We start from the raw sequence: 25,259 nt of genomic DNA, 5'->3' as shown, positions 1-25,259 counted from the left end.
ACCATCTTGCTTATTCAGAACTGCACTTCTCTTTAAACAGAATATTAGAATATTTGGGTGTTTCAGATCCCATCTTAAATAAGCACTTTTGTGCGGTTTTGCTCTGGGTTTGTGATTTTGTGCATTGGGCAAGTGTAAAGAAAGACTGCACAGAGGAAGCTCTGTCTTTATAGCATGGTATTGTAGCGTTCTCTTACTTTGTGGTGCTGTATCGCCATCTGCAAATGCTCAAAATCATGAATCAGGCCCCCCAAAAGAGATTAAAAATAATTATTTGGGGGTTCTTTTTATTTGCCTGTTGTTGGGTTTGGGTTTTTTTTGAGCCTTCAAGGTTCACCCTGGGCACAGTTCCAAACTTTTCTCTGCTAGAAATGGAAATTATTTTTTTAAATGAATTCTGAGCTCTTCGTGTCAGAGTGTAAGGCCAGGAGGGACCACCAAATCATCCAGTCTGACCTGCATATCACAGCCCACTACCTACCAGTCCTGGAGTTGGGGCTTTAAGTGAAGCATACATCACAAGAGCTGGCAACATGGGTTTATCTTCGTTTCCTGTTACCAAAGACCGCTATGTGGGCCACATCCACACAGAGCTGTTTTCACATCCATATGGTACAACCATCTCAAGTATTTTTGAAGGTTTGTAAATATCGACATTCATCTGCAGGTCAGTGTTGCTGCAGCAGCTGGGTTGAACTGGAGGTGGGGGGCATGAAATATAGGGTAAGAGATCTGGATGAAACTGGAAGGAACTAAAACAATTGTGTGCGTGGATGGGGGCTAGGAGACCTGGAGAGACACAGAGTCTGGGCACATAAGATGGTGGTATGGAGCATTCTTCAATGTGAACAAAAGCTTCCTACATCCTGGCACCACCATCCCTCCTGGGGATCACAGCTAAGTTAACCCATAGATATAAACTTTTGGCACTTAATAAAAAACCCAGAAATTTCCAAACATAAATCTGAGTTTCAATCTTACCCTCTTTTGCATTATGTTTCTGTGGAATCCAGCTGCTACCACCCTCCTCTCTGTTTTTTCTTTACAAATTTCCTAACCCTCCCTCCCCCCCCATCATTTTAGGAACTTTTTGAACATTGGAAGAGTGAAGAGATTCAGCCAGGTCCTAATGGGAATACCATCCTCCACCATTTACTTTTATCCCATTCTGTTTGCATTGTACATATAACCTTAACTTTGCCCCATCTTGCACGAAAATATAAGTAGAGGTCAAAAGAAACGACTAGGAACAGCGAGTGTCCCATTCAAAGCACACACTTCCACTGTATGTGCTACAACTTCATACTGGACCAACACCATGTAACCAATGCGTATAGAATGCTGACACAACTTAATGTTCCCAGGGAACGTATTCCTCTGGAAATCCTTACTTACACCTAGGGGCAGGTTTTCAAAAGTTCTTACCTGACAGCTAAGGCTTGATTTCAAAAAAGCTCCTCTCTCATTTAAGCACTAAATGAAATGGCTAGATTTTAAAAAATGCATAATTCCCCTCGGAGCAGCTGGATGCTAACCGCTATTGAAAATTCATCCATTTCTTTTTAGGTGCCTAAATGGGAGCTGCTGAGCACAGAGCTCTTGAAAATCTGGGCCTCGATAAATCCCAAAAAAGGAAATTTCTGTCTATATCCAACTGCATATTTCCATGACAGAATGAAACAAAGGAGCAGAGATGTAGGAGTCATTGGGGTGGGACGATCAGGATTAATGAAGGTTTATTTAGCTGTGAAGATTAGAGTTTATTCTTGCTCAGTTCTACACTTGTAAAAATGACCCAAATATTTAAAAGTTGTAGATTTTTTGTTAAATAATTTTTTGTGGGGGGAGGGGATGTGGGTGTTAATATGACTATAATGAAACGTACTTTCAGACTTTAAACATCTTTTGTTTTGTTTGGGAAGACATAACTTTGCAGTGTGTAAAATATATCTCGATGCAGCATCAACAGTACTGATGCACAATGCTTAAATTCATCTCCCATGCATGATTTGAGGGCAAAAGAATCTGTACTTTTTTAAAAAAGAAAATTTGCTGCCAACAGTTAATTTTCAGAGTTACCGTTGTTTCTGTTTGGTGACATTTCTGAAGTGCCCCAGCAGAGGGCATCATTGTCCATTTGAAGCTTAGGGAACATTTTAAGACTTGCAAGTGGGTTTTGTTTTGTTTTTCTTTCTTGTTATGAAACTGAACAGCCCCTGCAATTTGACTACAAGGCCCTGATCCTGCAAAGACTTAAGCACAGGTTGTTTATTTGTGCACCTTTTCTAATGACTTCCTATGACTTTAACCCCATTTGTTGTTATTTCCCCACTTTTGGTTGTATTATTGAGACCAGAGCCCTCTGGGCTACCTCCGCTTAGCGAAGGGCAGAGTAGAACCCACTATTGGTTTCAAAATCACTGTTATTAACTAGAACACAGCTGCAGCATAGTAAGCTCTATCTTTAGGGACTCCTGGCTAGCAAGGGAATATGAAGGGCCAGATTTTCAAAAGAGTTCCCATTAGGCACCCGAATGGAGTGGCTAGATTTTCAAATAGGGCTCAGTACCCAGGAACTCCCACGGGGGGCTGCGCTTTTTTGGAAATCTGGACTTTGCTGTTCACCATCTGTTTAAGAAACCATTTCAGGCTTCTGCCGCCATTTCTGTATGAGAACTTGATAAATAGCACCTCGCAATGGAAACAGTCCCACAGCTCGATTTAATGCGGAGCTGGACCAGTGAATGAGTCATAAACTAAAATGGCAGCCTTCTTCTGCTGGATGCTTCATCTGGTAGTGGAAAAGCAAGACATGTGTGATCTAACCTGTGCTAGAGCTGGCCCAGGCCTGCATTACAGCTTCCCTCCCTGGTACCACAAGTATCACCCCACTCAGGTTTTCCGAGCACAGCCTTAGGCCAATGAGCACATGTAGCAGCAACAGGCACTTCAGTGCGATCAAAGGGTTGTAGCTAGAATTGTGTCGTAGGAGGGAAAGCCAGCCTCGCTTTCAGCCGTTGGAAAGGATCCCGTCACGACAGCATGCTACGGTTCAGGATTACAGCAGGCCCAGGGATCTTAGCAGGGAGCTCTGCCATTTCTTTGGGCAGACTTCCCTTGTTGAGGAACAACAGGCTGGCACCTTCAGAGGGTGAGCTCTTTGGGGGCAGGGACCAGCGCACTGGGGCCCTGACCTGGCCTCGCGGCACTTCCGGGCTAGAAAGATGAAGTAATACTACTCCAGGATTAGCTGCTTTGGTGCAGAAAAGCATGTACACATTTTCTCCCATGCCTCTGCTATGCCAGTCACTGCGCAAGGTTAGACTGAAATGTAATTGTGACTAAACTATGGAGGTGCCCCTTGTATTAACTAGAGGATTATAAGGTGGGGAGAAAGGAGAGAGCTCCACAGGTTCATTAATTTATAAAGCTGAGTTGCAAAACTTTCATAAATCATCACCTGGTTCACTGCTTATATGATAGCCCCCCTCCCACTCCATCGCTGTCCTTATTAAGGCCCCTGAGCCTGTAAATATTTACATGTGCTCAGCACGACTTCCGTGGGACCACTCGCATTGTGTAAAATCAGCCAGGTGCACAAGCCTTTGGGACTACACATGGGCCAGATTATGGCCCAGTTAAGGTGGCTACACAAGAAAGTACGGCGGTCCTTTGTGCAAGCGACCCAAATCAGGGTAGCAGCGCCAGGAGGATGGCAGGCTCTATAGGGCTGCTACCACTGTACCTGTAGATGGGACTGGGCAGGGCTTTGCAGGTCCTTCCATTGCACGTGGAACAGAGCAAAACTAGGAGACACCCAGAGTCATTATCTGCTTCCCAGGCTGCTCCTGGGGCAGCCCAACCATTCATTGCCCCTGGTTGGGACGCCTGGGCCCTGACGGAGCTCTGTATGTACAATGCCCAGCACATCGGCGCCCTGGTTCTGGCTGGGGCTCTAAGCACAACTACAATGTTAATAACAACGCATGCTAGCACCCAGGAGCAAATACAACCACAGCAGCGACTTTAAGAGCACCATGTTAGAGTAAAAACAGCTGCTTGCTCTCCCCGCTCGCCCATTTTGCGGTGCACTGATTAACCCAAACGGACCTGATTGGAAACAGATTCTTTAAGATTTAAATGCTGGGTTACAACTGTAAACCACTGAGCTTCAGAGAATTTCAGCTCCTTTGCAGTTGTTTAATCCCAGCTGTTTTATCTCCTTAAATCTCAACATCTGTATGCTGCCCCGTTCACTGCTTGTGTGGCCGGGTGGAGCACAGGCCCGGCATGCTGGATTTGGGCCTGTTACTGTTCAGTCATTCTCTGTCACCTAGTTGGCACTATAAATGTGCATGGCACTTTGCAGGCAAGAAGACCTGGTCCCTGCCCCGAAGAGGCAAAGCCTGGACAAGTGCTGCTAGACAATGGGAGGGCCTGGCTTTCAGGGATACGAGGGTGTGGCTGTCTGGGTTTGTCCTATGTGGCTCGTGGTGATTCTGGCTCTATTTTTAATTGCTAGTTTTGTTTGGAGACTCACATGATGTTTAGGCTCACGAGGGGGATTTGGATGAGAAACTGGAAGGGGAAGTTGTTGTGGGGCGGAGAGGGGCTACAAATTCTTGAGGTTGGGGGCAGAGAAGAGGAAGGGAGGGAAAGGGCGGCCGCAAGAGCGGAGGCATGACAGACGAGGCGGCCAATGAAATGTGCAGAGGGCCTTGGGAGGCGGGAGCGGGGTGCCAGAAGCAGACACCATTGGCCAGGATGAGAAAAGCCCCAAACTGTTTATGGCTGCTACTACCCAACTCCCGCAATGTTTGATGTTTTGCCGAACGCTCGTTTCTCCCCCTCCCCAGCCTCCTCTTGTAAATCAACGCTGACAGAACTGGGCACAGTATTCTAGTAGCGGTCACGCCAGTGCCAAACACAGAGGTGAAATACGCTCACTACGCTGATTCGAGAGTCCCCTGTGTACAATATTGTGACAAACATAAGAGAGACAAGCAGCTCCAAGCTACTGCTGGTAAAACGCTCAGCTCCACAAACAAGATGATCTTGCAGACGTATTGTGGGCATTGCTGCCCTGAATTTCAGCAGGGCCGAGTACCCACAGCCCTCATTAGTGTCGGTGGGTGATGTGGAAAACATTGTGTGTCCCTTTCAATAGCCCAAAATCAGGCCCTCTGTGATTTTGTGGAAGAAATAGGTGTATGGATTCTGCAAAAGCAACATTTATGGGACTATGTGATGACTTGGCTGTTCCCCCAGCCCCGGCCAGCACAGCACAGATAATCTCCTCCAGGGTGGGACTAGGAGGAGCAACATTTGTAAAATCTGGGGCACGACTGGATGTTGCTGAGCTAAAACAAGATGACTGTGCCCTAACTGAGCTCTTTAGAGCTGTGACTGCGACGGTGCCAAGTAGGGCGATCTCTATGGTCTTCATGGGAGCCAGGAGCCGGGCACAACAGCCACGCACCCAGGTCCCCTCCTTGCTGCCTCTCTTCAGACACACAGAGGAGGCATTGGCAAGTGGTCTGATGGGTCAGCTCCAACCCTGCTCTAACCCCATGGTCTTCTAGGCTTACTGTTCATGCCAGGGATGAATCTGGCACTTCATGTATTCCAGATGTTCTCAAACTAGGGGTTGGGGGGTCGTGAGGTTATTATGTGGGAGGGTCACGAACTGTCAGCCTCCATCCCAAACCCCGCTTTGCCTCCAGCATTGAAATGGTGTTAAATATATAAAAAAGTGTTTTTAATTTATAAGGGGGGGGTCACACTCAAAGGCTTTCTCTGTGAAAGGGGTCACCAGTACAAAAGTTTGAGAATCACTGGTTTATTCATTCCTCTCTAAATGGTTGATCTTGCCCAGTGATTGGACTTTCTCCCACATTTTGGCATCTGAGAGTCCATTGATATCAGAGGCTCAACTGGAAGCCTAAGAGAAATTCTGCAAAAGGTAAGCTGAAGTGTTTGTCCTGCTGAAAAGGAAGAGTTGTTTTCTTCTCCAGGAAATAGACACTGTGGTTAGAAAGGAGAGATGGTCCAGTGGTCTGACATCGACCTGGCAGCCAGGGTTTACTGTGCTGTAACCGCAGGTCTGACGTGGACTCCAGCTGTGGGTTTGAGCAAGCCCCTGAAACTTTCTGTCCTGTCTCTCAAGGGTGCTGGGAGGGCTACTGCTAATGTAAGTCTGTAGTGTACTCCAATGGTTTCGGTGCTAATATAGTTTCCTACCATGAGAGTGAGCACATGGCAGACACATTCTGTGTTGTAATAACAGCTGTATATCATTTTATCAGAACGCCCCTCTTTGTTCAGAAATCCATCACATATTGCATTGATACACCCAGTACTAAAGGTGCCAATACAGAATAGGCAAGTGCCTACAAATGACTACAGTGCCACAAGATGCACTCCAAGAGCATTTAATACAATCGGTGGTTTTACTAATACATACAAAAGTTGATCATAGGTTTTTTTAAGTGTTTGGATTAGTGCTTTTCTGTTAGGTTTTCTTGTTCCCTCTCCAGTTAGTGCACACATACCAGAGAGCTAAGACCAACTAATTCTGTCCTCAAAAATCTATATCTTAAACCAAACAAACACGCACTATCACGTGTAACTACACACACAACACCAAGTCGCAAACCAATGATCTGATTGTCAGATTTTCAGCTCTCTCTGACCCCGAGTGGAAGTAGCCCAGCTCAAACTGGATCTCAGTTTTGGAAGCCCTGAGTTTCATTAATGCAGCCAGAGCCTCTGTGCTCACTCTCTCTAGGAGGGCCCATGCGTCTAATCAGAGACCAGAATTTCCAGCACTGTGCAAAAGTGGGCGTCTAGTCAGAATACTCAGCCCAGAGTGGTTCACGTAGAGTGGATGTAGGAGCTATTCCAGCACATACTTGGGCAGCTGCTGAAGATTTGGTCCTGGCCTTAGTTTCTGTTGCCATCTGCTTTTAGCTTGTGATTTGGGCATACGGCATGCTGATGTAGGAGGAGTAACTGAGTGGAGGGTCCTGGAGAAACCCTACATGCACCAGGCAGCTTGCACCATGTGCTTTCCCTTCTCTGCCAACTACCCCCAGCACTGCGGGACCAACTTCAGTGGCTTTGAGCATGTGAGTAAGGCCAGACCGTTTGTGCAGAGCAGTCAGGAAGGTGGCCATCGTCCCAAGAGGGCTGCCCGTTCCACCTTGGAGTGTTGCTGGTTGGCTGAGGTGTTCCCCCCGACCCTTACTTCATCTGCCTAGTGCTCAAGTGAACACCACAGCCATACCTGATGCTGGCCCTGTGCCCGTGAGAGAAGAAGGTCTGTGACCCATGCACTCCAAACTGCTCTCTTCCTGCACCCAGTGTGGTGGGTTTCAGATTAGCTGCCCCCTCTCTCAACAGACAACATGGCAAAGTTATAGCCAGAACGATGGGAGAGCACAAGAGTTTCCTGAAGCGATAGAAGATGGTTTGAGGTCACAAAAATGTCTCTAGTCAGCCACACCATTAATGTTCTAATTCTATGCCGCAGAAGTCAGACTTAGCCCCTGGGCCATCCCAGCCCCTTGAACAAGTGGCCCAAAACAAGCCCGTGAAATTCAAGCTACAGCTAGAAAAAGCTGCTTTTTTATAATATCCACACATGCCCCCCTCCCACACCTCCCACCTGAGGCTACATCCACACTAGGAGCACTTTACCGGTATAGGAAGACCAGTCTGCTACGCCAGCAAAGCTCTCCTAGCGTGGGGTGCAGCTTTCCCAGCAAAGCTGCACTTTGTACCAATATAGTAACCTCCCCCCCATGAACGAAACAAGCTACCTCCCCCCCGTGAACAAAACAAGCTCCCCCCCATGAACAAAACAAGCATATCCCCCCTCTCCCCCCCATGAATAAAACAAGCATATCCCCCCTCCCCCCCCATGAACAAAACAAGCTATTCTGGTACTAACATTATCACAATACAAATTATTCCCTGGGAAAAATTCAGGTTTCTGTTTCAATTGTTCCTTTCAAAGATTGACTAAAGCCAGCTAAAGGGCCGAATGTGCCCTTGCTGTCGGCAGGCATGACCCTAGGGACCTGGCTGAAGCTGTGCCTGTTTGTGCCAATAGTAAATTTAACCCTAAATTGCTCAATAGTTTGGCGTAGCCCTAATAGGCTAATGGGTGGATTGTTTCCCCAGGACTCATCCATGGAAGGGCCACTACACACAGGGCCACTCCACTCACCATCCCCCCTGCCCTGTGTTCCAGTGGGGCCCTAAGGAGGCAGTCTGAGGTTCTTTTTTTTTTTTTTTCATAGATATTTGAAATGGTCAGAAGGGACCATTAAGATCATCTAGTCTGACCTACTGCACAACGCAGGCTACAGAATTTCACCCACCACTCCTGCGAAAAACCTCTCACCTATGTCTGAGTGTTCTGTGTGTATTTGTACAGGGAGAGGTTGAGCAAGGGGCATGAGCGTTGTCATGGTAAAGCTACCTGAGTTAACATAGCCTGAGACTGCATTACCTTCTCCAGGGCACCCATAGGGTGCTGCCAACCCCAGAGAAAGAGTTCTGGAGCCATGTGCCAGTGTAGGAAACCCCACTGCCAGGGTGTGGGCTGGCGGGTGAATGGAGAGTCCAGTGACACAGGGCCCTTGTGTGAATAAGCTTCACCTCCAGCCAATATCTGGTGATGAGCAGGTTCTGGGAGTGGGGCAAACCCTCCTTCCAGCATGCTGATCTGGGATCAAACTGCCCTAAGCAAAGCTTGCAGGAAGACTCTTTACCTTATGTCCTTCCCTGTGAGTTTTCCCACTGGCTGAAGAGCCCCCTAGGTGTTAAGATTTAGCACTGATGCAGAATCAGAGGCTTTTCAGACAGCAGAGCCAGTCCTCCCACTTGGAGTTCTCCCTAAGGATGGCAGGTTGGGCCTCACTCATAAATCTACCATGGCATTTTCCTGCATCTTCAAAGGGCCAATTTCAGAACCTCTGTTTTGCTATAGTCTGTGAGATTTTTTTCCCCCTTGAAAAGATTGATTGCCTCACTGGCCATAAACCGGTTATACACAGAAAAGCTCTCCTCTTGATATCCAGAACAAAAAGATTATGACATGAACCTACATTCTTTCCCTACGGTGGAAATAAATTACATCAGCAATTTGTTGGAATGACCTCTAACACTCTGGGACATAGAAAGATCCCTAGATGTGAATACTGATTTTTCCCCTGGTCATATACTCCAGTAATCTGCTTTCGGAATCAGCCTTGCCAATCATTTCAATGCATCTACTTATTAACTGGAATATGAGCTGTAGCACTTACTGGAATTGCCTGGGAGTCTCAATATGAGACAGTTTTAATCCAGTTGGGTTTTAATACTTGGGTTTATAACCTAATCTCTTCTTGCAACAAAAATGAAAATTAAGGGGGGCTCAGAGGCTTTTAATGGATCCTCAGATGTGCACGCACAGCCTTGTATGTGTACCAGAGTCCATGTTACTGCATGCAGACAGCATGTGTCTGCAAAGCTGGTAGGTAGACATCTGACTGACCTGCACATGCAAAAAACTGAGCATCCACAATTCTATGCAAAAATCGGCTGCTCTGGAAAATGTGACCCTCTATGTCTAGGAAGTTTGTCATCTATTTCGCATGAAGCAACAGATTATTTTACAATCAAGCTGAGTAGAAATAGGCTGGAATCAGTGTTGATGTAGGAGGCTTCTCTATAGCACTGAGATGAATAGAGTTTAATGTCTGTCTCAGACAGCTAAATCAGGGACCCTGACTTGGTGGGTCAGATCCTGCAAGCCTTACTGATGCATGCTCACATGAGTAATCCCATTTAACTCAATGGGGCTACAAGTCTCACGTGGTCGGGTGCACTGCATTTGCAGACAGCCATGTAGAAGGCTGGGAGGATGATGGTAATGCCCCATGCACCAAACTGTTCTCCAAAGAGCAGAAACAATCAAACTGAAATAAGAAATGACCATTGACCATCAAGTTACTGTAAACCACTAAATTAAAGCTAAAGCTAGCATGATAGGTGAGAGACTATGTGCATTACCATCTGTCACTATAACCACAGCTCCCAAGAGAGAGACAGTCAGAGGCAGACAGAAAGAGAGAGAACTGGGATGAAGGTGAAATAACACATGGCTAGATAATGGTTAACTTATTCTTTAAAAACCAAACCAGCTCTCTCTCAAATCTCATTCTGGTTATTAATAAAGTCAGTAATCCTTGGCACTCCTAAACTCCGGCATACTCCATACTCTCCTGGTTGGCTCAGTGCCTCGCTCCACGTCTTCTGAAATGGTCTTGATGTTGCTGCTGAATGGGGAAATCCTGGCCCGGGATTTAAATGTCATTAGGGACAGGCTGGTTTTGTGCTTTGTGTTCCACTGCCTCGCAAGCTTCTTGGCCTCTTCTTCCTCTTTGATTTTCTCAGTGGCTTCCTGCAGGACAGAGCGGAAGAGCCGGGCTACTTCCTGTACCTCTGGCTCATATTCAGCAATAAGTTGCCGGAATCTGAAAAAGTACAATCAATGCACAACTTTAATTTTTAAAAAGCTGAGCATTAGTCCATAGTTTGATATAGAAATTCAATTCCCATTGGGAATGGATTTGATCACTTTAATTTGGGGATATTTCATCAGCTCATAATATATGATAAGACAGTTAGTCCAGTACAAATTTGGTATGGCACTGGTCTGTGCTGCAAATCACGGTGTATCTAAAATAATAATGCTTCTATGGTACCTTTTCAGGGAGGATCTCAAAGCAGTTTACAGACACTAATGAATTTAGCCTCACTACAATACTGGGGGATAGAGAGACAGTATTATTTCATTTGAGAGGCAGGAAAGCTGAGGCACTGAGAAGCAGAGTGACTTACCTAAGGTCGCACTGTGACTCAGTGGCAGAACTAGGTGCAGAGCCCACGACTTCTGACTCCCAGTCCTGTGGTCTAACCACTAGGCCCACCTGCACTTGGAGAGCATGTAGTTCCACTCATCTGACTCACATACTGGTAGCATATATATTCTAGTTCTAGTTAAATGCTAGTGAATTACACCCATAAACAGACAGACATAACTGTTTAATGCTGAGGACTGCATATATTTAATAAAACCAAAACTATATGATGCTTGTAAAGCATTTGTAGATTCTTCTATAGAATTTAATAGTGATGAAAGCAATAGATTTCTCTAGAAATTAAATATGATGCTGCAGAAATTGTCCTAAAAACCTGAAGAATTAAGTTCTTTCTATAAGTTTTTGAACCATCCTATGGAATGTACTGGGAAATTACATCTCTGCAATAGAATTGTATAGTTTCATTTAAAATCCTACAGAAAGATTATCATTCCCTTGTATTCCAAAGGATTTTTCCATATGGGATGAAGTAAATCTATGTGAAAATTCAAACTGTTTGACTTTTACTGTGCAAGAATATCATTGTGAAGCACGACTATACTGGTGAATGGCACTGAATGAGTGTTTTAACAATAGTTTTACACAGCCAAACATCTCAATGTGCTTCACTTACAATGCTAGCACAGTAAACATATATGAACACTGCCCATTGCTGCCTGGTGCTGAGTGCACTCAGCTCCAATAAAAGTTAATGGGAGTTGAAAGTGCTGAGCACCTTCCCAGACTGAGCCTATAGTCTCTGATCCAAAGCCCACTGAAGTCAATGGAAGATCTCCCATTGACTTCAATGACTTTGGAACAGTTCCTTAATGCAGTAAACAAAGCCCTTATGAACTTTGAGTAACAGAGGCTCTGAGAACCCCTGCACTCTCCCGATTGGACTGAGAGGGTCTGATTCCACCAACCCATACTGACATGAGTGTTCAGGATGCACATAAGCAGCACACGCTTTTACCATTTAAAATAATAGGCCGAACCGACTCAGATGCAGGGACTGAACAAATGGGGGAAGGGGCAATGCTTACGGGTTAATGTGTAATGGTGTTAATTGACAGAGACAATGTTGCTGTCACATTGGCAAAGTGTTGCTTTTAAGTAGTGCCCTTAAACTGTGTTCTTGTCTCTTTGCTTGGTCCAACTAAACTTCCAGAGACGGGACTATCCAAAAATGAGGTCCTTTCAACACCAATGAAGTAGCCTCAGCATGTAGGAAAAGTGCCCTCAAGGGATCTTTCACCCCACAGGAATGAATTTGATGATACATTTTTGTGTTAGTACTCAGAACTCAGATTAGTACAACTGAAATAATTTTCTAAATCAAATTAACTTCTCACAATCCTGACTATCTGTTAGACAGTGTGGCCAACAAGACTGGGATGGTCAGTTTCACTTCTGTGTTTTCATGAACAACAGAATCATAGAATATCAGGGTTGGAAGGGACCCCAGAAGGTCATCTAGTCCAACCCCCTGCTCAAAGCAGGACCAATTCCCAGTTAAATCATCCCAGCCAGGGCTTTGTCAAGCCTGACCTTAAAAACCTCTAAGGAAGGAGATTCTACCACCTCCCTAGGTAACGCATTCCAGTGTTTCACCACCCTCTTAGTGAAAAAGTTTTTCCTAATATCCAATCTAAACCTCCCCCACTGCAACTTGAGACCATTACTCCTCGTTCTGTCATCTGCTACCATTGAGAACAGTCTAGAGCCATCCTCTTTGGAACCCCCTTTCAGGTAGTTGAAAGCAGCTATCAAATCCCCCCTCATTCTTCTCTTCTGCAGGCTAAACAATCCCAGCTCCCTCAGCCTCTCTTCATAACTCATGTGTTCCAGTCCCCTAATCATTTTTGTTGCCCTTCGCTGGACTCTCTCCAATTTATCCACATCCTTCTTGCAGTGTGGGGCCCAAAACTGGACACAGTACTCCAGATGAGGCCTCACCAATGTCGAATAGAGGGGAACGATCACGTCCCTCGATCGGCTCGCTATGCCCCTACTTATACATCCCAAAATGCCATTGGCCTTCTTGGCAACAAGGGCACACTGCTGACTCATATCCAGCTTCTCGTCCACTGTCACCCCTAGGTCCTTTTCCGCAGAACTGCTGCCTAGCCATTCGGTCCCTAGTCTGTAGCTGTGCATTGGGTTCTTCCGTCCTAAGTGCAGGACCCTGCACTTATCCTTATTGAACCTCATCAGATTTCTTTTGGCCCAATCCTCCAATTTGTCTAGGTCCTTCTGTATCCTATCCCTCCCCTCCAGCGTATCTACCACTCCTCCCAGTTTAGTATCATCCGCAAATTTGCTGAGAGTGCAATCCACACCATCCTCCAGATCATTTATGAAGATATTGAACAAAAGTCTACAGCATTGGAATAGGAGCATGTTTCAATGAACATAAACAACCCCAAAGCCTATTTTCACTGACATTTAAAAAAAGATTGAAATAATTTATCTGAGGTTTTGTGCTTTTTAAACAAAATGGGAATGTAGATTTAGCTCCTTGACTCTGTCCATTAAAATGTCAGCACATTAGGGGCACATAAGTGCAGCAAAAGGAATTGCCAAGGGTGACACATAGCTAGAACGGGTTAAACCTCCTGCAAAATAAATAACCCTCAAAAGACATGTGGGGAGATAATGTTTGTATTTTTGTGTATTTACATACGTATAAGTAGTGTGGACAATGTAACCAACAGTCCCTGTCTATGGTGTATTCTGATAGTTCAGAGATCAAAAGAACATCCTAGCATTTAAATGAATTGTAAACATGGGATATCTCGGTATTCATCTCTCTTTGAAATGTACCGTGAATGGTGGAGGAACAAGCAAATTGCCTACATTAATTCTATAGCTTAGTACCGGAGATGGACCTCCTTAACAGTCATGCTAATTACCTTTTGAACTCCAACTTGTCAAAAGACATGAACTTGTATAAAAGATCCTTGGGTCCTGATTCTGTCATCTCAGATCTGCTTAGGCTTCATCAGGGAAGTTTGAGTGACAAGACTGAGGTCCCAGTTATGCTGGTATGCTCTGAATATGATATTTGGACATTGGACTATAACCTATGAACTACTTCAGAAAGAACTCTTTGCAACTACAAAGCTCACCACCTATGCTATGAATCTGAACCTCAGTGGACCGAACTCATGTCTCTAAGTATATTGATCTTTTAACTATATTCTCTCTCTGTTGTTTTTAACACATTTTAGTTTAGTTAATAAGAATTAGCTGTAGCGTGTATTTGGGTAAGATCTGTAATATTAATAACCTGGGAGGCAATGTGTCCAATCCTTTGGGATTGGTAGAACCTTTTCTTTTATATGATGAAATAAGTAATCTTATTTGACATGGGTACCCGGACGGAGGCCTGAGGCTGGATCACTTTAAGGGAACTGTGTTGTTTGGACTTCTGAGTAACCAGTAAGGTAATAAAGAAGCTGTTTTATGCTGACTTGGTAAATTTAGGTATTGGAATATCCACCACCTTTATGGGGATTGTCTGCCCCATTCTGTGCAGTTCACCCTAATTGAGGGACTATAGCTGGCCCCCACTGGGACTCTGGTCACACCAAGGAAGGGGTGTTCCTAGATATAATGTGCAAAATATGTATGTGGAACAAAGAGGTAACTATTTCTCAGTAGGAAGAGTGGGCAGGTTATCACAGGCTCAAGGCAGGAGCCAGCTCACTCTCCAGCTGAGGTTTACATGTCTATTTATGTTGCTGCTGGACAAAAATATGTATTAACCATGGCAACTTGTGCATCACAGGAGAGACTGCCTTTCCTGAGACAAATCACCTTATTGTTATTTTTAACAGAGTAAATATATGACAGCAAACTTTTTTTCATCCATAAGCCACTTTTGTAAACAGCTAGTTATTGCAAAACATTTATTTTTCTGTAATTTTTCCAATTTAAAAAAAAAAGGATTGACTATCAGTCTCAGACCCTTTCCTCCTCATCTCCAATTTAATTTTGTTGCTTTTTGGCTCCTTAGGATGAGTCAAGATGGATATGAGCTATAATCATCTTACTTCTGTGCTTTCTTACAGTAAGATAAGAGTCCTTAGTCTTGACTCAGGCAAAACTCCATAGGAGCGTTTCTTGAGTAAGCACTGCAGGATTGGGCCTGAAGTTTGTCACTTGTTGAGGGATCCTTCAAGCGACTGGGGTGTAATCAATACATTGTGTGCAGGGTGGTGGCTTCCCACATCAGGTCCTGTTTCTCATATTTCAACATCTAGAATGGGTTTGTGCATCTTTTTCTCGTGTACCTTTCCCCCTTCTTCAGCACCAATGACAGACATGTTCTTCTGTGCACATAGTAATTGTGCAAACATCAAATTCTGACAGCTTCCAACACAAGAAGGAAGGATGAGGAGGGATTCAGAACATTCCACTCACTAAACCCCACTGCCCATCATCTAGGACTTTGTCAAGGGAATTAATGCTTAGCTGGCATATGGTTAACAAACTGCCTCCCTGGTAAGAAATCTGCATGGCTCCCCAGTCATATTAACTGGGATGCTGCAGGGGATGAGCCATCACCAACCACAGAGGGATGAATGGTCAGGCAAGTACCATCTCATGCCAAGAAAGAACCAGATACACTTGCTACAGAGGTTGCCCAGAGCAGAGTGTTTAATCAAAAAATCAGGGTCACTATGGTTCCCCACTAAACTGTTTGGGTTCCCTTCCATACCAAAACAAGCACACAGAATCATAGGACAGAAAGGGATCTTGAGAGGTCATCTAGTCCAGTCCCCTGCACTCATGGCAGGACTAAGTATTATGTAGACCATCCCAGTCTGGTGTTTGTCTAATGTGCTCTTAAAAATCTCCAATGATGGCGATTCCACAACCTCCCTAGGCAATTTATTCCAGTGTTTAACTACCTTGAAAGTTAGGAAGTTTTTCCTAATGTCCAACCTAAATTGCCCTTGCTACAATTTAAGCCCATTGCTTCTTGACCTATCCTTATGGGTTAAGGAGAACAATTTTTTTCCCTCCTCCTTGTAACAACCTTTTATGTACTTGAAAACTGTTACCATGTCCCCTCTCAATCTTCTCATCTCTAGACTAAACAAACATAATTTTTCAATCTTCCCTCATAGGTCACGTTTTCTAGACCTTTAATCATTTTTGTTGCTCTTCTCTGGACTTTCTCCAATTTGTCCACATCTTTCCTGAAATGTGGTGCCCAGAACTGGACACAATACTCCAGTTGAGGCCTAATCAGTGCAGAGTAGACTGGAAGAATTACTTCTTGTCTTGTTTACCTGTTAATACATTCCAGAATGTTGCAAAAAAAGTAAACATCAGTGTTACACAGTTGACTCATATTTAGCTTAGGACCCACTACGACCTTCAGATCCCATTCTGCAGGACTCCTTCCTAGGCAGTCATTTTCCATTTTGTATGTGTGCAACTGATTGTTCCTTCCTAAGTGGACTGTTACTTATCACCTTATTATCTTCTAGATGTTCGCAAATTGATTGCTTAATTATTTGCTCCATTATCTTTCCGGGTATGGAAGTTAACATGACTGGTCTGTAATTCCCCAAGTTGTCCTTATTTCCCTTTTTATAGACTGGCACTATATTTGCCCTTTTCCAGTCCTCTGGAATCTCTCCTGTCTTCCATGACTTTTCAAAGATAATCACTAATGGCTCAGATATCTCCGCAGTCAGCATCCCTAATGCCATTCAGAATTGCACTAGGTGCATTCCTGAATCTTTTCTCAGATATGGAGACCATCATTTACTAAGCATTTCCATGCCAGTATTAGTCAGATTAGCAGGAGTATCAGTCAAATGCAATATTTACTGATCCAACAGTACTAGCTTCCATAGGCACCGACTCCGTGGGTGCTCCAGGGCCCGAGCACCCATGGGGAAAAATTGGTGGGTGCTCTACACCCACTGGCAGCTCTCTACACCAGCCCCCTCACCTCAGCTCACCTCCGCTCCGCCTCCTCCCCTGAGTGCGCCACAGCTCCACTTCTCCCCCTAGCTCCCAGCGCTTGCCGCGTGAAACAGCTGTTTTGCGGCGGCAAGCGCTGGGAAGAAGCGGGGAGGAGGGGGAAGGTGGCACTCGGGGAAGAGGCAGGGCCGGGCCGGGCCGGGGGTAGGTTGAGCACCCACTGGCGCCGGGAAAAGTTGGCACGTATGGTGGCTTCGGTGTAAAAGGTGTGACACAAACGCAGTGGTAAGACTATTCACAAGGCACAAAAGGTTAGTATCCATCAGTTCCAGTGTCTATTGTTACACTAGGGCACAGAGTTCTTACATGCAGTTGTTCAGTGGAATCCGGGTCACCATTCTTCTAGGCTGGGTTAACACCCTAGTGTTCTGTCAGAGAATAATTTCAAAGCAGACAATCCTTTATGTTTAGCAAAACCCATCGTGCTGGGTAGGCAACAGCATTTTTTTACTCATCAGAAGATTACCTCTTTATTTACAAAGTATAATTTGTGAACAAAACTATTCTTTAAAATATCTGATGTTAAAAGTAATTTCTTAGGTCAGGGAATTGTCCAGTGGAAGTTGGTGTTAATTCAGGTTGTGCTGTATGCCAGCCCATTTTGTGAGCAATGCACTAACCTTGTCTGCTTATGTTCTTTCTATGACCCCAATTCAGGAGTGCACTTAAGTATGAGGCTTCACTTTAAGTAATGTTTCAGGGGGGTTTAAGAACTTGCTTATAGTTATGCAGGTGCTTAAGTGCTTTGCTGAACTGGGACTATAAATTGTTTGAATTGCTTAAATAACCTACTAACTGCTAAATGCTGATGATTAGCTGCTAGTTGATTCCCAAAGTTATTTTGTTAAACGACATTTTGGTTATACTTTGCAGCAATAAACAGCTTTACTGAGGAAAATTACTTAACGGTCAAAAGATTGCATTGTTCACACCAGCCCCCACCCTCCAAACAAATCAGCTTTGCAGCTAAGCCAGTAAATTGTGAGCAAATAAATTTTTGATCTCAGTAATTTGTTTCTCATTCAATGTCAGGTAAACTATAAAATCTGCTTCCTTATTTATAATCCTTACTAAAGTTATAACCCTTAATAACTTGTGGTATTAATGATACCTTAGTTTAGTAAAATCTGATTTGCTCTTAAGTATGCAATTTTTTACATTCCTCTCCATCTTGGACAGGGTAAACAGAGTTGGTGGTTTCCCTTTTGTTTCTAGTCAGTTTCACTTTCGGCAAGAAATGAGCCGAACAGGCAGTGATTAGATCTGGATTAGGGGTAGGTTTGAAGTTCAAGAGCAGTGAAATCCAACAAGCTGTTCTTGCACAATCTCAGCTCTAACTGTAGAAATCTTGTGAGATCAACTATGCTCCTGAAAACTTCACCATTGTATGATGCATCTAAACTGGATCAATCAGCCCGTCTAGGCTAATGTCAGCATTTCTAATGTGCATATCACTCTAGCATCTGAGTACCGGGATTGAAATCATAGACTCAGTGCAGTCAATGGCAAAACTCCCATTGACTTCACTGAGGCCAGGATTTCACCCTAGATATATAAAACAGGTCTCTTTTGGTTTTGAATTCAACACAGAGCAAAACTGAATGAGGTAGGTTTATGTTGGAAGGAGATGAATCAGAATCCCTTAGAATTTGATGGAAAAGGTAGTTGAATTTAAGGTTTCATTTTGGGCCTATTTCTAGATCCCTCTTGAATTTGAAAAGGAAAAAATCCACCAAAGAAACATCTATTTTTGTTAGGTTGTGCAAATGCTCATTTTGTACAATACCTACATTCTAGGCCAGTTTGACCTGACAATCTCAATTTAAAAACTTTAATATCCAAATCGAGTTGAATTTGCAGGCATATACCTGATATCTAGCAAAAGCAACCTGGAGCTTTTGCTAGATATCAGTCAAATGATGACTTGGGTGATCATATGAAAATCACCTGGGTCTTTTGGAGGAGCACATGGCATTGCTGACAAAAGATATAGGAAGTTTTTTTCTTAGTATGACTCTTAATTTAGCAATTCACATTATCAAAGGAAGAGACCCTGCCCAACAATAGCAAATACAATGAACAGAATGAACCCTGCAATTTTATGACATGGTCCCTAACAATGGAGTCTATTATAATCAACTTGCTGAGTATCAAAATGTGACAGTAGCCCTTCAAATGCCTGAGCTGGAAGGAAAAGCTACTGTGCAATCCTAATGAACCTTTTATCTGCACTTCACTGTAACACATTATGCAGATTGCAGAATTGTATGCTGTCTCTCTTAAAGGCTCCCTCTTCTAAGCTACAACTGTTTGTGCAGACTCTGAATTTCCAATTACAAGTTTGTGGGTCTTTTTAAATGCAAGATGATTCTTTTACAAGCAGTTGTGTTTAAACTAATAGTGATCTTTATACTTATGGCATGACAGAATGTTATGGGATGCTCTTGAGAGGAAGGATTGAGAGTCAGATGGTCTTGAGATTAAGTCACTGGACTCAGGAGTTCTGAGCTGAATTCCCAGCTCTGCCAAAGATACCCTGTGTGGTCTTGGGCAAGTCACTTAATCTCCCTGAGTTTATGTTCCTCATTTGTAAAATGGGATAATACAGTGAAACCCCGCCATAACGCAATAATTGGGGTCCAAAAAATTCGATCGCAAAAAATGTGGGGTCGCTTTATAGCGGGGTTATGAAAATTTACCATTTCAAGCTGGTCAGTTTAAGTCTTGTAAAAAAAACAACGGTTATTCCAGCATGTTTTAAACACAAAAGTAGTAATTTAATTATATGTACATGAAAGAAACATGTGAAATTGACTATACTAATCATTGCGCAAAGTCAATCTGGTTGCATGACTCCATAATTTTAAATTTCATCACTTCTTAAAAAAGCTATCTAGTGTGGTCTGCTTATTTGCCGCAGACTGTTGGCTTCTAGCAAAGTCAAGAATGCTTCTGAGTTGGAGGATTTTGACAGTGTCCACGTCTTGAGTTTCCAGCCACCGCAAACTGGCTTCTAGGTGCTTTACTGCCTCGGACACTTTTGGTGGGGGAGTTGAGGTGCCATCATTGTCGTTGTCGTCATTACTGCCACTGGTTTTGGGCTCTGGTGGAGCAGCTTCATTCTTCCCGCTGACATTTGCGACAATTTCGTCATCTGAGATGTGTTCATATATGGGGCAGATGTCATCTGCTGAAACCAGTTGAGGATATCATGATGACTGTGCTCATATTCTCTGAGTGCTTCTTCGGCTAAACGTACGTCATCTTCAATGAATCTTGTAAATTCAGGCTCGTCATCGTTCCCATCATCGTGTGTAGATGATGGAAAAGCTGGACCAAGACCCTTTAACCAGCATCGTTCAATGCAACGTGCAGCGATAGCATCCCAGGCTTTCCCGCTGAGTTGACAGACTTCTTTCAAGTTGAGCCACGCCAGTGATGTGTCGATGGGGGTGTTGTTATCCGCTACCATCTGCTTGATCATTTTGTGACGATAGTTTTGCTTAAATACCGATATGATGCCTTGGTCCAGTGGCTGGATTTCTGACGTAGTGTTCTTCGGGAGATAAGAGACTTTAATCTTGCCGCAACGACTGACAAGATTTTCCATTGGGGGGTGGGCAGGGCAATTATCCAACAGGATAAGAGCTTTTTGCTCCTGCTTGAGTTTTCACAAATGAGCCCGAACGGCTGGCAAGAAAGTTTTACGGAACCAGTCTTCAAATATGGAGCTGTTCATCCATGCATTCTTGCTGTTGGTGAATTCAAAGGGAAGGGGCTTCATATTAACACGATGAAAACATCTGGGAGACCTCACTTTTCCGATCATCAGAGGTCTGACTTTGTGGCTGCCAGACTTGTTGACGCAAAACAAGAGAGTGACTCGGTCCTTCCTCTGTTTAAAGCCTTCTCGTTTGTGACTATTAGTCCTGGTTGCGAGGGTGAGATCAGGTAACATTTTAAAACATAAACCAATCTCGTCGCAGTTGTAAACTTGATCGGCTGTGTAGCAACCTTCCTCCAGCAGCTTTTTAAGCTCAATTGGGTAGGAATTGGCAGCCTCTTTATCAGCTGAGCAGATTTCCCCAGACACAAGAACTTGGCTTATAGCGTGCCTTTTCTTGAATCTGTCCAGCCAGTCGTTACTCGCCTTAAATTTGGATTCATTTCTATTGATAAGGTGATCAAATTTCTCGGCTTGAGCTTTCAGAATAGGGCCAGAAATGGGAAATCCTTCTGAGCGAGCCTGGACAAACCATTGGTACAAGGCTGAATCTAGGCTTTCGTCATTAGCAAACTTGATCGTTTTACACTGTAAACCAGTTTCCTCTTCAAGAATGCAGGATAGGATACAGAGCTTTTCTTCTTTTTTCCACCCTCGCAGAGTGGACTCGCTAATTCCTAGATCTCTAGGAAGCTGAGTTTGTTGTTTGCTCTTCTTTAGTTGATCCAGGGCATACAATTTCTCTTGGGCAGAAAATGACTTGTGTTTGCAAACTAGCATATCCATAACGGTAAAATATTTTTAAAAATATAGGAAATTAAAAACAAGTTCATAGGCAAACACCATACACATGTACAACCCGAGAACCAAGTGCAATGGGCCTGCAATGGCCACGGTCACTTTATCCTATAAGACTGGAAGAACGCTGTTTATTTATAAATGTTGTAAAAGAAGTATTCTGGCAAAACGCAAACAGTATTACGGCCTTAAAGGGGAGCCAACTTATGATCGTGTTATATCCAAATTCACGTTATCGCAGGGCGTGTTATTGCGAGGTTTGACTGTACATCCTTTGCCTGTCTTGTCTAATAGTTTGTAAGCTCTTTAGGACAGGGAGAATCTCTGACTCTGTGCACGTACAATGCCTAGCACAATGGGCCGTGGCCGGCACCTCTAGGTGATACTGTAATACAATTAATGATGATGATGGATCCTTTTTAATAAGGAAGGTTATGTCCTATTGGCTTTAGTCACAACTGCTTCACAAACACAGCCAACTCGTACTAGGGAGCAGATATATTTGCTGCAATGTAGGGCCAAAGCCTGAACAGTGCTGAGTACCTGCAGGAGCCACAGAAGTCAATGGAAGATGCAAATGCTCAGCTCCTCTTGTGATCCAACCCAGTGAGAAAATGAATCATGCTGTAAGTCAGATTGATTTTTGGTTTATACTTTAGAAGATGGGAGGCCTCAAGTTTCACCTGTAACCACCCACTGCCATCACAGGAAGCCAGTCTCATGAGATATGCCCATCTGCAAGGGGATCCTTGCTCAGTCCTCCAGAAGAAGGGGAAAAGAGCTCAGGTTCCGTTCCTTCCTGTGTGGCTTATAATGGTTTCTGGTGTTCTGGGTGCAAATGAGTGTATGGCCAGTGCTGTTTTGAACTGTTCTGCTTTCAGATGAATATTACTGGTAAAACCTTGCAGGGGCCAATTTGCCCAGTTTGGTTTCAACCATCAATAAATTCTTGACTCTGCCATCACCTGGGAGTCCTGCAAGGGAACAGAGGAGCCTCTGACTATCTCCCCGTCTCATCCCACAGGAAGAGAAGCAACTTCCCAAACGGGGGAAGAGGAGCACCTTTCCCAGTCTCCTTACATTTGCAGGAAGGATGCATGGGCAGCTGATCCCATTGGGCAGCAGCAGAAGGGCCCCAGGGTGTGCTGTGGCTCACTTCCCTGCATTGTTGGCACTGGTGGCCAGAGAGAGGGAAACAGGAGAGCAGTTAACCACTTTGGGATATATGTTCAGTGCCTGTAAAAAGGTATATGCTTTCTTTCCCCCCACCCCCAAAATCTTTTGTTTCCTAATCAAAAGAATGGGAAATGTATCTTAAAAAAACAAAAACAAAGGGAGAGGAGAGAGGCTCAGGGCCTGATTCTCCTTTCATTTGAATCAGTTTTACTCCAGGATAAGTATACTACTCTCACTTGAGTCACTCCTGATTACACCAGGCTCGCTGCATTGACTTCAGTGGAGTCACTACTGATCTCCACTGCCATAAATGGGAAGAGAAGCAGACCCTATCTTTAATATCAAATTTAAATAATTCTCTCTCTTCTCAAGCTTGATGCCCTATTACAGATTCAGATCTATTTCAGCCAATCTGAAACCATCCGCACAATAGGAGAGTGGTGTGACTGCCACATAGGTTGACTCAACAGTGAGCAGAGCTTCCCCCAACCAGTGGCTGGGCAGGCTGTGTGCACCTTACAGGCCTCAAACACAGACCCTTGTGGTCCCTCCATAGTAACTCTACCAGGTAAGCCAAAAGGGAGCATTTTGCTGGAGCTCCTTCTCAGCCTGTCTCAGCTATAAGTTGCTTTTTGCATCTCTTCTTTGCAGCAGGAAATACTTTCATCTCTCACCCCTGTATTAACAAACTTTGACCCTAAGCTATTAGATCTTTGTTCCCGCAACCTCCAAGACTACTTCCACTTGAACCGTTCTGCTTCTATTTGAAATAATCAGCTGTAGTAAATGGCAATAAATATCACCGTGATCCTACATGTAGTGTTGCTTTCTGACTGTGAATTTGAAAGACAAGGTTCTCATGATAACAATTAATAATAATGCATAATACTTAATACTTCTGTAGCACCTTTCATCTGAGTATCTGAAAGCACCAAACATTAATTGACTCTCATACTAACATTGCAAGGCAAGTATGATTATACCTGTTTTACATATGGAGAAAATGAGGCATAACGGTTATTTGGCCAGTGGTCATACAGTGAGTCACTGTCACAGCCTGCATTGAAACACAGGTATGCCAACTCCCAGTCCTGTGTTCTAACCACTAGAAAATCTGCCTCACTGTGTGGCATGTGCAGCAGTCCTGTGTCTACAAAGCCTCCATTATACCTGAGTAGGACTGGCCCACAGTAGGTGGGATGTATTTTGGTGCACATGTCCTCCAGCTGCAGCCGCTCCCCTGGGCTGATGTCATAGTTGTGCTTAGGCTTTGGGTAGCTAACCAGCCAGCCGTAGTCTACGCCCGTCTTTATCTTGCGATACTCATTCTCTCTCTCTAGTTGCTGTTTCTCTGCCTGCTTGATCTGCCAGCCTAGTTCCATCATTAGTGTTTCCACCACCATCTCTGTGGGGTTCCTTTGGGGAATCCGGCTCGGTGGCTCATTCCATCTGAACCAGGAAGCCAGCGACATGCTTCCCCAGTTCTTTTACCTGTAAAGAAAAACCACATTTTTGTTAATGCTTTCACTGCATTTGCTGCATCTCTCCAATTTGCAGGACTGGACTTTCCAGAGCTCAGCACCCAGCACCTCCCCACCCAGACCAGTAAGTGCTGCTGGTTGCTGAGAACTTTTGAAAATCTCATCAATAGGGGCCTGATTGTGCCTGGCCTTTGTGCAGATTTGCAGGGGGGAGAAGGAAGGTGCAAGGAGACACTGCCCCCCCCCGACCCCTACTATGCCCATTAAAGGGCCAACCGGTCACAATCACAGCGTCTGAGTTTAGAAGAGCCCAGTGCCTGCTGCTTTATTCATTTAACCATGGGGAAGAATAATGCACTAAAGGGAACAGGGGCAGGGCCAAAGCCTGAGCAACTTCCACTGCCAAACCCCAGCATATTTGAGAGCTGAGAGAGAGGGACTGTGCCCTATAGGACAATTCTCCCCACACTCCCTATGGGACAGAGAGGCTCCACGCCACCCCCAACCTAGGCCTTGAATGTTCCTGCAGTTTTCTTCCAGTAGCAATGGAGCTCTCAGGAGCTGATCAAGTATTGGGGGCAGCTTCACTGGTGCTGATCGAAAGTGGTGTGAATTACAGTAATATCTCACATCTGGCCAACCGAGGATCTGATGATAGGAAAGTGCTTTACAAAAGTGGGTATGATCATCTCCATTTTACAGATGGGGAAACTGAGGCACATAAAGGCAAAATGATTTGTCCAAGGTCATAGAGTAAGTCAGTGGCAAAGCTGGGACTCTCCTGTATGTACACGTACACACATACTCTCTCTCATGTTTTTAACACATAACGATTACTATGGTTCCTTCTTACCATTCACACCTTCCTGTTCCAGCAAAAGCTTCCACCCCAGGAGGTATTCACGCCAAAGAAGGACAAGCTGTGTTACCACCCCTACCCTCCCTTGGAGCTTCCACTGGCAGAGGTAGCTCCAGTTTGCAGCCAGGGGTCCCGAGTCCTGCCAGCAGATTGAGGCAGTGTGCTGAATTAACACATCCTGCGCTCACTCTGGCCACACTCCCTTTTCAGCCTTCTGTGGCCCCCTAGTGGAGGTGCAGATGCAGCCACATCCTGTTAATGACCAGCATATTATTGTATCTGATGATATATCTTAGTGCCCT

At 44.4% G+C, this 25,259-nt stretch overlaps 1 protein-coding gene across 1 annotated transcript in view; it reads right to left on the bottom strand.

Moving 5' to 3' along the window:
- Positions 1-8,382: 8,382 nt before the first annotated feature.
- The window catches only part of RD3 (RD3 regulator of GUCY2D), a 31,931-nt gene continuing 15,054 nt past the window's right edge, over positions 8,383-25,259 (bottom strand). Inside the window, exons 2-3 of the mRNA XM_073335288.2 lie at positions 23,788-24,108; positions 8,383-10,526 (exon numbers count right to left, since the gene is read on the bottom strand). Coding sequence (XP_073191389.1) covers positions 10,229-10,526; positions 23,788-24,089 — 600 coding nt within the window. The 5' untranslated portion in view covers positions 24,090-24,108 and the 3' untranslated portion in view covers positions 8,383-10,228. The remainder of the gene's footprint in view (positions 10,527-23,787; positions 24,109-25,259) is intronic.

The sequence above is a fragment of the Lepidochelys kempii genome, chromosome 3 (assembly GCF_965140285.1).
Source record: "Lepidochelys kempii isolate rLepKem1 chromosome 3, rLepKem1.hap1, whole genome shotgun sequence".
Taxonomy (NCBI): domain Eukaryota; kingdom Metazoa; phylum Chordata; order Testudines; family Cheloniidae; genus Lepidochelys; species Lepidochelys kempii.
Note: the sequence above shows the minus strand (reverse complement) of the source record. Positions and strands in the feature narration are given on the sequence as shown.